Source organism: Mobula birostris, chromosome 17 (genome assembly GCF_030028105.1).
Source record: "Mobula birostris isolate sMobBir1 chromosome 17, sMobBir1.hap1, whole genome shotgun sequence".
Lineage (NCBI taxonomy): Eukaryota > Metazoa > Chordata > Chondrichthyes > Myliobatiformes > Myliobatidae > Mobula > Mobula birostris.
In genome coordinates this window covers 1,433,113-1,445,260 of record NC_092386.1, presented here as the reverse complement: position 1 = coordinate 1,445,260, position 12,148 = coordinate 1,433,113, and the positions used below count along the sequence as shown (strand labels likewise).

Sequence of the window (12,148 nt, the reverse complement as noted above, 5' to 3'; positions counted from 1 at the left end):
TAGTTTCTCAGGAGGTTTCTTGCCATTGGGATTGAGTGGTACAGCAAATGGGAATTGCTTTGTATGTATTTTGTACAAAGCTACTGGAAAACAACATTACTAGCACACCCCACAACCTTACATCTACTTTGTTTGGTCATTGACAAGATAGACTCATACCTGACAAAATTACCACTGACTTTAGAAGACTTTTGCCGTTTTTTTAAGTGTCTCCTAAATCAAGTGTCTTTGAATTCTGATCAGCTCACTTCAGGATGGTTGAGAATAGTGGCAAAAGTTAATCATGAGCAGTAGGTCAAAGCAACAGCTCAATAGTTATTTAAATCAGTTCAGCTGAAACAATTAAAATGGACATGTCTCCATCAAAACACTACAATCCCAAAATACACAATTGAGGATAAAAACTGGAAGGACAAACCTCCTTGATCCACTTGCACAAAATGGAAAGAAGTGGTGAACAATTTTTAGTGATTTCCATCAGCTGGTGAAAGCTATTGAACTTCACCTGCTCGCTACTTCCTTTCTTTGGTCTGGACTGGTTTCTCATATCCTCATGGTGTGTGGCTTTGGCAGAAGTCTGCTGCGTTATCTAACATTAATAGTTAACCACAAAGTTTCATTTTGGAGATTGCATATAATTTTTAAAATATAATTTGTCTCCAAGCACTCATAATACTCAATTAAAGAATAAACAGAAAATACTATTTCCCATTGCCATTGGATCTAACTTTCTTTCACAGCGTTAAACATTGTGTGTACTCTAGCACGAACAAGGTTCTTAAGACATGCCCACTGGTCACTGGAGCTGGTACAGGAGCCTAAAGCCACATAGTCTAAGTTTTAGGAACAATTTCTTCCCTTCCTCCATCGGCTTTCTGAACGGTTCATGAACAGTACTAGTCCCTTTTTTCCCCCCACCAATTTATTTGTTTTATTGCAATATTATGCTTTTGTGTTGTACAGCTATAGCAAAACAAATTCCATGTTGTATAGCGAGTGATAATAAATCTGATTTTGATTGCAATAACTATGAAGGTACGTTGAATGCATGTATTGTACACGTTTCAGAAATCAGCTTGGTTGCTGTGGTAATTAACACCAGCCTCGACAACAATAATCACAGACCATCAGGGGGAGCAAACACGAGAAAATCTGCAGCTGCTGGTAATCCAAAGCAACATACTGATGAAACACTGCAGGCCAGGCAGCATCTCGGCCGAAACGTCGACTGTTACTATTTTTTCCATAGACACTGCCTGGCCCGCTGAGACCTTCCAGCATTTTGTGGGCGTTCCATCAGTGGGAGGACAGGTTTGAGTGTGACACCGGGGAAAGTTTTGAGTGTTGCACCGGGGAAGGATTTGAGTGTTGCGCCGGGGGATGGTTTTCAGTGTGACACCGGGGGTCGTTTTGAGTGTGACATCGGGAGCTGCTGTTTGAGGTGCGACTCCATCTCGGGATCGGAGTTGGATCGGAGCGGGTGGGGAGGGGACAGGGTTAGTTATGTGGCCGGGTGTGGTGGGAGATAATCGGAGGCAGGGGACTGGAGACGAGGGACATGATCGGCGGTTGTAATCTGCAGGAACCAGGAGCAAGGTAGTGGGAGAGATGGGGAGGAGGAATAGTGATTGGGGCGAGGGTATGGCTTTGAGATCGGGTATGGGGACAGCATTGAGGGTTCGGATCTGCAGGAGAAGGGATTGGGGTTGGGGAGTAGGTCTAAGAGAGGGGCCAAGGGACGGGAGGTGAGGAACAGCACTGGAGGTTAGGATCTCAGGAGCAAGGTGGGGAGAATGGGTCAGAGACGGGCCAGGAGACAGGAGACAGTAGGTGAGGAACAGCACTGAGGGGAGAATGAGGACGAGGGAGTGACATCAGGATGGGGAACAAAGCCAGATCTGCCGGAGCAGAGAAGGGAGGGACGGGTGGAGGACAGGGATTGAGTTGGGGAATCAATCCGATCAGGGGATAGGGAGGAAGAAATGTGCTCGGGTTTTGTTAGAGTAGTTTAGGTGGGGTTGAGGAATTGGGATGGGGATTTGTGACTGGGGACAGGGAACGGATTTGGGAAGGGGAGCAGGATTGGGATTTGGGCTCAGCTGGAGCTGAGAAATGGGGAAGGGGATGAGGAATGAGGGGATTGGGACAGGGTTACTAATTGGGAACAGGGAGCAGGTTCTGATGGGGTTCGGGATTGGAGAGACGGAGAGTAGGCGATGACGACAGGAATGGAGTTTGGGATCTGCTGGGACAGGGTAGTGGGGGATGGGCAGGGAAGGAATTGGGGACATGGATTAGGGATTGCGGATGGGGAAGAGAATGGGGGTGGGGGGTGATTGTGGATGGGGAAGAGAATGGGGAGGAGAATAGGGATGGTGGGGGATAAGGCTGGGGATTGGCATCTGTTGGATCAGTGTAGTGTGTGTCGGTGGGGATTTTGTGAGGCTTATGCTCCAGGTCTGGACTTGTGTGATGAGGATAATGGACTCTGTAGACTGGGGTTTGGGGTTTCTGGGCTCAGTGAGGTTGGAGAAATTTTGAGGATGGGGGAAGTTTGTGATTTTAGGAGCAAAGGTGGATTTTATGAGATTTGTTGGGGTTAGGGGATATATTTTGAGGAATTGGGCTTGATATATTATCCCCGTCCCTTTGAAAGATGTTTGTGATTGCTTTGTTAATGAACAAAATGTGCTTTTATTCCTTTTGTTTCCACATCTTTGCAGAAACTTTGTCAGTCTGTCTTTAATATTAAAGACATTCACTCCTTAAGGCATGTGCTTCCACTGAACTCTGTGTGTGTGTGTGTGTGTCTGTCTGTGTACGTGTGTACACGTTTGTTTGTATGTGTGTATGTGTTTGTGTCTGTGTATCTTTGTGTGTTTCTGTTTCTGTGTGTGTGCCTGTGTGTATGTGTGTACACGTTTGTATGTGTGTTTATGTTTGTGTCTGTGTATCTTTATGTGTTTCTGGTTCTGTGTGTGTGTAAATAAGGAGGAATACAGAACAGTAACACAATGATTAAGCTATTCACTGCACAAACTGTCAGCAGAGAAATTTATTTTAACTGTGAGTTTTCCAAAATTATCAAGATGTCACTATCAGTCAAGATTTGTGAGATGAGTCCAAAATGAGGAGTTGGAGATCTTAATTTTTTCACAATAGTCTGAGTGAAATTCGATGTGCCGTTAGAAGCAGAAGGAGCAGGGCTTTGTACAAATATTATAACTTTTTTTTTCATTTCAAAGGTTATAACCAAAAATTTTTTAAAAATGTATGATGAATCAGAGAAAACCAAGAGGTGGGAAGGAGGCTACGAACGGACGTGGTAAGTATTGGAGTTTAATTTAAGGTTAACTATTTCTGTGCTGTATGCACATTCTCCACATGTACCTTATTACTCTCCTTGGCAACCAATCGGCCATTCGATTCTGTATCCAACTCCTTTCAACTTTGGCTTGTGTGGCAATAATTCTTGCATTATAAGTCAGTTCATATCCCAAATGAGCAAAAAAGATGCAAGCTATTTCTCTTGTGTACTATTAAGAGAGTGCTGGTCTATGGATAAAAGTTTAAATTAAAATGTTAAATTTTCCAGGTCTGTGTGAAAGATACTGTGGTGGCATTTCAAGAAAGTTCAGGAAAATATTATTCTTAAACAATATTTATCCCATAGTGATCATCTCCACAAATGTTATTGTTATTTCAAAGCCATTCTGTGCTATTTTGCCGTGTACGAATTGGTCCTCACATTTTATACATTACACGGATGATTACGTTTCAAATGAAAGCTGAACCCAGCTTTTCTAGACTAACTTTTTGACTGAAGTGCCTTATTCTTGGAGCCATTTGAGAAAATCTTTAATGTAGTTCTCCAAATCTGTCAAATCCAACTTGAATTGAGCTGACTAGAATTGGATGTGGCTTAATCAATGTTTATATAGATTCACTGTAATGCCCCTCCTCTTATACTCTGTGCCTTTTTTTTTTTACGAATCACAGCATCCCATTTGTGCCACTAACTAATTTGCCCACTACTTTAAACAATTTCGGGATATTCACCTGTTCTTCTCTGACACAGTATCTTAGAAATGATTTGTTTTGGTTAACCCTGACCTCTGTCCCTTCTCTCCACTAATAGTCTGCTACTTTGATTTACAGGGAAGTCCTAAAGGAAGATGAGTCAGGTTCTCTTAAAGCAACAGTTGATGATCTTCTCTTCAAAGAGAAAAGGAAAAGGTATTATTGAGTGCAAGTGAATGTGTTTTAAATCATTGAGACATAGCTTCTGCCTTGTGCAACTGAGGATCTGTTCTTTGGGATGCATCAGTTTAATGAAGGAGAAAACAGCAGAGTCTTTGACCAAGTATTATTAAGTTTCGCCAGTTATCCCAACAGGTTTCCTTTCCTTCCCAGAGGTGTTGCCTGACCCAGTGAGTTGCTTCAACAGGTTATCTGTTGCCTATTAAATAGATTGGCTGAACTGTAGTAATTTTCTTTATTTGGAAATGATCTGGTAGATTACAATAGTTCAGTCAGCCTAATTAACAAGATTCTAAGTCATCACATGAGATAAACATGATACTTGCCTGGGAAGATGCAGATTAATTTATGGGGGCTGATGTGGATTTATGAAAGGTAATTTGCATCCAGAAACTTTGAAATTGCACAATAGATTTTTGAGAGGTTCACGTAAATCATGTCAGTGTGGTATTTGATAAGATTTGGAGTCCCCATCAGGTGTATTGAGAAAATTAAGGTGAATGTTATTCAAAACGTAAGAGATTCTGCAGATGCTGGAAATCTTCAACAACACAGTCACACAAAATGTTGGAGGAACTCAGCAGGTCAGGTGAGGGGAATAAACAGTCGATGCTTTAGGCGGAGACCCTTATCAGAACTGATGAAGTGTCTTGGCCTGAAACGTTGACTGTTTATTCCTTTCCATAGATGCAGTCTGACCTGCAGAGTTCCTCCAGCATTTTGTGTGTACATTGAATGTTTTAGAGTGTAGAAAAGAAATAAATTAAAGCACAGAGAATAACATGTAAACAAATATTTTGTGTTTTAATATTGGGCTAGTTGTTTAGTGTAGATAATTGGCACTTAGCTAAAGCAGAATTAGTAACAAAAATAACGCAAGAAGTATCTTCAATGAAAGAAGACACTAAGGCTGATAGAACAGAGAAATTACTGTTAACTTATTGTTAAAGCAACATCTAACTAGGAAGAATATAGATGGATAATGGGGAAACAAAATGTTTTGGAATTCTGATAATAGATTTTTAAATGTGGTAGGACATTTAGATGACGTTGTGTGCATGTAGGAGGTGAAGGCAGCATGTGACAGGACTATATATTGTATCATGTAGAGCAGAACACAAGAAAAAACTGAGTAAAACTAATCCTGTCAAAGTCACTGGGAAAATTGCAATCAGAAATTTATCTCCAAATTTGGATTTCTTTATTGTTTTTGAAAAGAGAAAGTTAAAGCCGCAGGGAGGGGCTTCAGAGCCAGAGAACGTTGTTGCCCTGTCATTGCCTTCTGAGTCATGGAGCAACACAGCACAGGCCCTTCAGCCCGTCCAACCCATTCTTGTCCTAGTTTCGTTTGTTCCTTCCGCCCGTATCCCTCCAAGCCTCTCCCCTCTGTCTACTTACCCAGTTGTTCTTAACTGATACCACTGTACCTTGCTGTCTTCCGCTGGCAGCTCATTCCATGTCTATAAATCTCTTGTATGATAAGATGGACTCTTGGACTCACGATCTCTCTTGTTATGATCTTGCGACTTTACCATTTAATGGCACTGCAGATTTTTGGTAGCTTATACACTTTATTCTGCATTTTACCTTATTCTAGTTCAATACACTGTGTAATGATTTGATCTGTATGAACAGGATGCAAGACAAGCTTTTCACTCTATCTTTGTAACTGTGACAATAATAAATCAATTCCAGTACTCTCTGTGTGGAAAAAGATTGTACCTCAGGTGTCTTAAATGTTTCCCCTCACTCTATGTCTCTCATAATTTTAAACATCTCTGTAACATTGTCCCTACATTCCAAGGAATAAAGACATAGCCTGGCCAAGCTCTCCCTTGAATCCAAAGCTTCCCAACCTGGGGTCCACAGACCCCTTGCTTCATGGTATTGGTCCATTGCATAAAAAAGGTTGGAAACTCCCACTTAAACCTGGCAATTTCCTTGTAAATCTTCTCAGTTTAACCACATCTTTCCTATAATAGGATGTCCAAAACTACACACCACACTCCAAGTGAGGCCTCACCAGTGGCTTGTACAACTGCAGCATCATGTTACAGCTCCCATGCTCCTGTGTTCAACGGCAGGATACAATTGGAAAACAATGATAGGGACCTTGAAAGAAATTTGGGACTTCCTTATTCACGAGCTTCTCCTTCAGAAGTGTTTCAACTTAATAGTTTGCCCATTCTTGCAAAGAAAAAGGTATATACCTGTGTGATAAGATGATGTGAGTGATTTGAGAGACCACTTTTGAACTCTAATTTCTCTTTACTTTTAAGCATCCCTGTGTAGAAGTAACATGTACACGTACAAATACAGCAACTCATACTCGTAACTTACAGAAAGCAAAGGAAATTTAGTATTTTGCTGAAATGGGTAATGAGAATTGACATGAGGAGGCTGAATGACTCCTATTTCAATGGACTGTTGCAGAGTATTTGTTCTTTGTTAGACTCTTGTTTTTAAAACTGATTCTTGATTCCAGAAATAAAGGTTTTCCTTTGGTTGCCAAGTTCAAAATAAAAGTTAACAAATGACAAAGCAATGAGCAGCTCAGAGGATTGTTAGGTTACAGAAGTGGAAAGAAGGAAATGGATGAATATTTGTAACTGATAGGAAGGTGAAAGGGTGTGTATTGGACATGAGGATGGGAAAGTGTGTAGATCACTTCCAGTGACGTGAAAAGCTCATGTAACTTCCCCAAAAATAATGTTTGTCACAAATTCTACAGATAGATAAGTCTATCTTTGTGTATCCTACTTTAATGTAGATAATGGATATTAAAGTAATTGATCTACCACTGAACGGGTACATTGTCACTTTGTCCAGTTCCCGTTAATTGTCCTGGTTTCTCCTATGCAGAGTCTTCGAATCACATGGCCAAGTCAGACTAGGAATGGTAAGTTTTTTTTAATTGAGTAGATAATATTTTGATTTTATTTTGTGTACTGCGGAGGTAGCAATATATTCTAGATAATAATTATTTTTGATTTGTATTATTTATTCTAATTTAAAGATGCGGCACTTATATGTGATAATAGACATGTCTAAATCAATGGAAGACCAAGACCTGAAACCGAATCGACTTACGTCAACGTTAAAGGTGAGATGAAAGCTGTGTGTTGTGTTTTCTTTATCATGTTAGCTATTTCATAACAAATTGGATGTAAGTGGCTCTGATTTTAATCAAAAGGATATGCAATGAAAAGCTACAACCTTTCTGTTCCCTGTCCCTATCTGAGCCTACTGCCAACACCTTACTCTTTTTTTAAACACGAGATCCTGCAGGTGCTGGAAACCTTGAGCAACATGCGCAAGATGATGGAGGAACTCAGCAGGCCAGGCAGCATTTATAGGGGGTGGGGGAATAAACAGTTGACGTTTTGGACTGAGATCCTTCCTCTGGATTCTTCTTGCTCGTATTACTTATTCTCCTGAGCTAATTGGATGATTAATTTGTCAAAAAGAGGAAGAGGTAATGGCAGTGGCGCTGATTTTCTGCTTCACCACCCGCCAGCCCCAGATATATCAGTCAGAGTGTTAAATCAGACTGGTGTGTGGAGTAGTTGCAGTAAAGAAATCACTTGTGCAACAAGAAACTGTTTATTGGTGAGAAGTGGACCCTGAACTAACAGCAATATGCTTCATTTATTTTCCTACATATCCCCATTCCACTGGGTATTAGTAACAATGTTTTGAGGTTAGAACAGATAAAGCAGAAATGGTAAGTTCAGTCCTCCCTTCCTGATGATGTCCACGTTCTGTATTTTCAAGGATGAAAAATTGTTAAAGGGTAACTGGACAATTAATTCATCTCTCCTCCATTGATCAGTTGTTATTTCCTGATTTTGAGTAGTCCCCTTGTCTGTTACACTGCTGGCATTTAGGGCAGCAATAAAGTTCTCCATCTCCGATGGTGTTCCGGCTTCCTTCATCATGTCAGCAGCTTCCTCTCAGTTTTCACTACTGTCAGTCATGCAAGCCCCGGGTGGAGACTAAGGAATACATAGGAGGATCTGTAACAATTTTGTTTTACCAGTCAGGTTGTTAGCCCTGAGCTGAACCCCTGACCCTGGAGGACCGGTGGATCACTGTTAATCTGAACTCTAACCTTTGATCTTTTTGGTATGGGTGACCCTACCAAGAGCCAAAGCATAAAGCCCAGACTCCAGCTAACATAGCCCTCCGGTCATTGAGGCACACAAGCTTCCAAACAATGACAAGGTTGTGGTCCTCTTGGAGGGGTTTTGAGTAGACCTGATGCTAATTGGCAGCATTTTGTTTCTTGTCACTTCACAGTTGCAGTTATTTGCTTGAGAAATTGTTCTTCCATTACGTTGCTTTCTGAGCTCTGAATGGGAAGGGCTCTCATTCAGAATGGAGAAGACAACGTTATAGTTAGAGATTCATATCACTGTGTCTGCACTGACCATTAAACAGCCAATCTCGTCTTATTCTTCCTTCGTTTCCTATCAACTGCTCTTATTCTGCCATTCACCTACACACTACAGGCAGTTTTCACCAGGCAAGTAACTTACCAATATCTTTGGGGTGTGGGAGTAAACCTACACAGATTATGCAGAATTCAGAGTCCAGTTTCAAATGGTATCCTCTCTGTCTCTTGCTGTCTGCTGCGAATTCCTCCTGGTTAGACATCAGCCCGATACTGTCATGGTGGAAATTGAAAATAAAAACAGCAAACATTAAAAATTCTCAGTACCTCAGACAGCATCTGTGAAGAGAAAATATAAGTTTAGGTTTCAGTCCATTTGGTAGCATTTCATGATTAGGTGTAATTCTGCAGGCTGCCCTTCTTAAATAACAAGGAGGAAACAAGCAGGTACTAGAGAGATTAATCCTGGAATAGAGAGCATATCTTATCTCTTGTAGGCAGAAGGGTGCATACTGTGCTGTACAGTCGCAGGTTCGATGTTCCAGGACTATCTGCATCAACCTTGCACAACAGGGTTACTGAAGGATGCTAGCTTGTCACCTGTATGAATTGCTCGCTTTGTTACATTCAAGCTTGTGAGCATTATTCTTTTCCTTTTTTCTGCAGCTGCTGGAATACTTTGTAGAAGAATACTTTGACCATAATCCTATTAGCCAGGTAAGAGCAAGTATTTGTTGATCATGTCAGAACAGGTATCTGTGGGTCAGGTAAGAGCAAGTATCTGTGCGTCCGGCTAAGAGCAGGTATCTGTGGCTTAGGTAAGAGCAGGTATCTGTGGGTCAAGTAAGAACAGGTATCCCAGTCATTGTTCTTCATTTTGTCATTTCTCCTCACATTCGATATCTGAGTTCATGATACTCATCTCCTCCTTCCCTGACCCTCATTGCCATCTTTCTGGCCCACAAGGTAGCTGAAGCTTTAACAAATATCCTCAAATCAATCTGTATTGCTGTCAGTCTCATTAATTGCAATGCTCACATGGTGTGCCAGCTATCTTCCACCTTAGAACATAGAACATAGAAATCTACAGCGCATTACAGGCCCTTCGGCCCACGATGTTGTGCTGACCATGTAACCTACTCTAGAAACTGCCTAGACTTGCCCTACCATTTTTCTAAGCTCCATGTACCCATCTAAGAGTCTCTTAAATTTCCCTATTTTATCCACCACCACCATCATTGCTGACAGTGCATTCCACGCACCCACCACTCTCTGTGTGAAAAACTTCTCCCTGACATTCCCTCTGTACCTACTTCCAAGCACCTTAAAACGCCTCTTTGTGTTAGCCGTATCAGCCCTGGGAAAAAGCCTCTGGCTATCCACATGATCAATTCCTCTTCTCATCTTATAAATCTCAATCAGGTCACCTCTCATCCTCTGTCGCTCCAAGGAGAAAAGGCCAAGTTCACTCAACCTTTTCTCATAAGACATGCTCTCTAATCCAGGCAGCATCTTTGTAAACCTCCTCTGCATTCTCTCTATAATATCCACATTCTTCCTGTAGTGAGGTGAGCAAAACTGAACACAGTACTCCAAGTGGGGTCTAACTAAGAGCTTGTATAGCTGTAACATTACCTCACAGCTCTTGAACTCACTCCCACGGTTGATGGAGCCCCACATACCATACACCTTCTTAACAACACTGTCAACATGTGCAGCAGCTTTGAATGCCATTTGGACACAGAGCCCAAGATCTCTTTGATCCGCCACACCGCCAAGAGTCTTACCATCAATATATATTTGGTCTTCAAATTTGACCTACCAAAATTAAACACTTCACACTTATCTGGGTTGAAGTACATCTGCCACTTCTCAGCCCAGTTCTGCATCCTATTGATGTCCCACTCTAACCTCTGACAACCCTCCAAACTATTCACAACATCCTCAACCCTTCTGTCATCAGCAAACTTACTAACATCCTTCTACTTCCTCATCCAAGTCACTTATAACAATCAGAAAGAGAAGAGGTCCCAGAACAGATCCCTACGGAATACCACTGGTCACCGTCCTCCATGCAGAATATGAACCATCTATAACCACCCTTTGCCTTCTGTGGGCAAGCTAATTCTGGATCCACAAAGTGAAGTCTCCTTGGATCCCATGCCTCCTTACTTTCTGAAGGAGCCTTGCATGGGGACCTTATCAAATGCCTGACTGAAACCCATATACACTACATCCACTTCTCTACCTTCATCAGTATGTTTTGTTACATCCTCAAAGAATTCAATCAGACTCATAAGGTACAACCTGCCTTTGACAAAGCCATGCTGACTATCCCTAATCAGATTATGTCTCTCCAAATGCTCATAATTCCTGCCTCTCAGGATCTTCTCCAACAACATGTCCACCACTGAAGTTGTTTGTCAATCATGGCATTGATAATACTGATAATGGCGGGGGGGGGGGGGGGGGGTCGAGTTGTGGATTAGTCCCAAAGCATTATTTTTCATTGCGACAAATTATTATCCATTAATACAGGATTGTTTTTGTATTTAGATTGGTATAATTTCTACAAAGAACAAAAGGGCTGAAAAGCTTACTGAACTTGCAGGTAATGAAGCATATTCAATATTAACATAAAATAAAAATAACACAGGTGAGCTGATTGCGTGGCGGAACATTCAGTTGTAACAAACTGAAAATTAAGAAATTATTACATTTTATTTTTATTTGGATGAGGTATTCACAAGTAATACACAAACTTTTTATTTAGATATATAACCTTTTCAATTTTTTATGTGAGTAAATCTATATTAATTTGTACATTCACAAGTGCAAATTGAGATAATACAGAAAATAATTAGGCACTCAAATAGATGTTTATGTGCAATTGTAAATCCACTCTATTAAACTAAGCAATGATAATAGTTATTATAAAAAATATTAATAATAGTGGTTGAATACTAATTTCCATGTATCTCTTCTGGTCCAAAATTTCCCCAGATCTTTACTTATGTTAATTCCACATTTTCCAAAAAAAAGAACAGTAAACATTTGAGCCATGGGTGCTTACGTTAACACTATTACTATGTTGGTGAGACAAACAGTATAAACCATTGCGAGAGTCATCTAAAGTCTGCTTACTCTGGGGTTATAAATTCAATCCATTTATTCCAAATTTGATAAAAGTTTTCCTTTTGAATTCTCAGAGAGTAAGTCATCTTTTCCATTTTAAATATTTCCAAAATGATTTCATGCCAATCTTCTAATGTAGGTGATGTTGGATTTAATCACTTTCTGGTGATTGATTTCTTACTTGCCGCTAAAAGGGCCTGCAGCAGCTTTATATCTTTCTTCTGTTCCAAAAACAATACATGCCCCATGTAGAGAGTCTCAAAGTTCAGAGGTATCTGACTCTTAAGTACCTTAACTAATGTTCTGTGAATACCTTCCCAATATAAACTTCATTTAGGGCAATCCCAAAAAATATGGAAA

The 12,148-nt window shown here is 40.7% G+C and overlaps 1 protein-coding gene across 3 annotated transcripts in view; it reads left to right on the top strand.

Moving 5' to 3' along the window:
* Positions 1-1,358: 1,358 nt before the first annotated feature.
* gtf2h2 (general transcription factor IIH, polypeptide 2) overlaps positions 1,359-12,148 on the top strand; it is a 49,047-nt gene continuing 38,257 nt past the window's right edge. For 2 of the 3 annotated variants that reach the window (XM_072281183.1, XM_072281180.1), the window contains exons 1-7: positions 1,359-1,441; positions 3,246-3,325; positions 4,159-4,236; positions 7,123-7,159; positions 7,277-7,363; positions 9,320-9,370; positions 11,210-11,264. In XM_072281183.1, the coding sequence (XP_072137284.1) occupies positions 3,270-3,325; positions 4,159-4,236; positions 7,123-7,159; positions 7,277-7,363; positions 9,320-9,370; positions 11,210-11,264 (364 nt within the window). In that variant the 5' untranslated portion in view covers positions 1,359-1,441; positions 3,246-3,269. Of the gene's footprint in view, positions 1,442-1,528; positions 1,597-3,245; positions 3,326-4,158; positions 4,237-7,122; positions 7,160-7,276; positions 7,364-9,319; positions 9,371-11,209; positions 11,265-12,148 lie in introns of those variants that run through there. The other variant, XM_072281182.1, reaches the window with a different exon arrangement.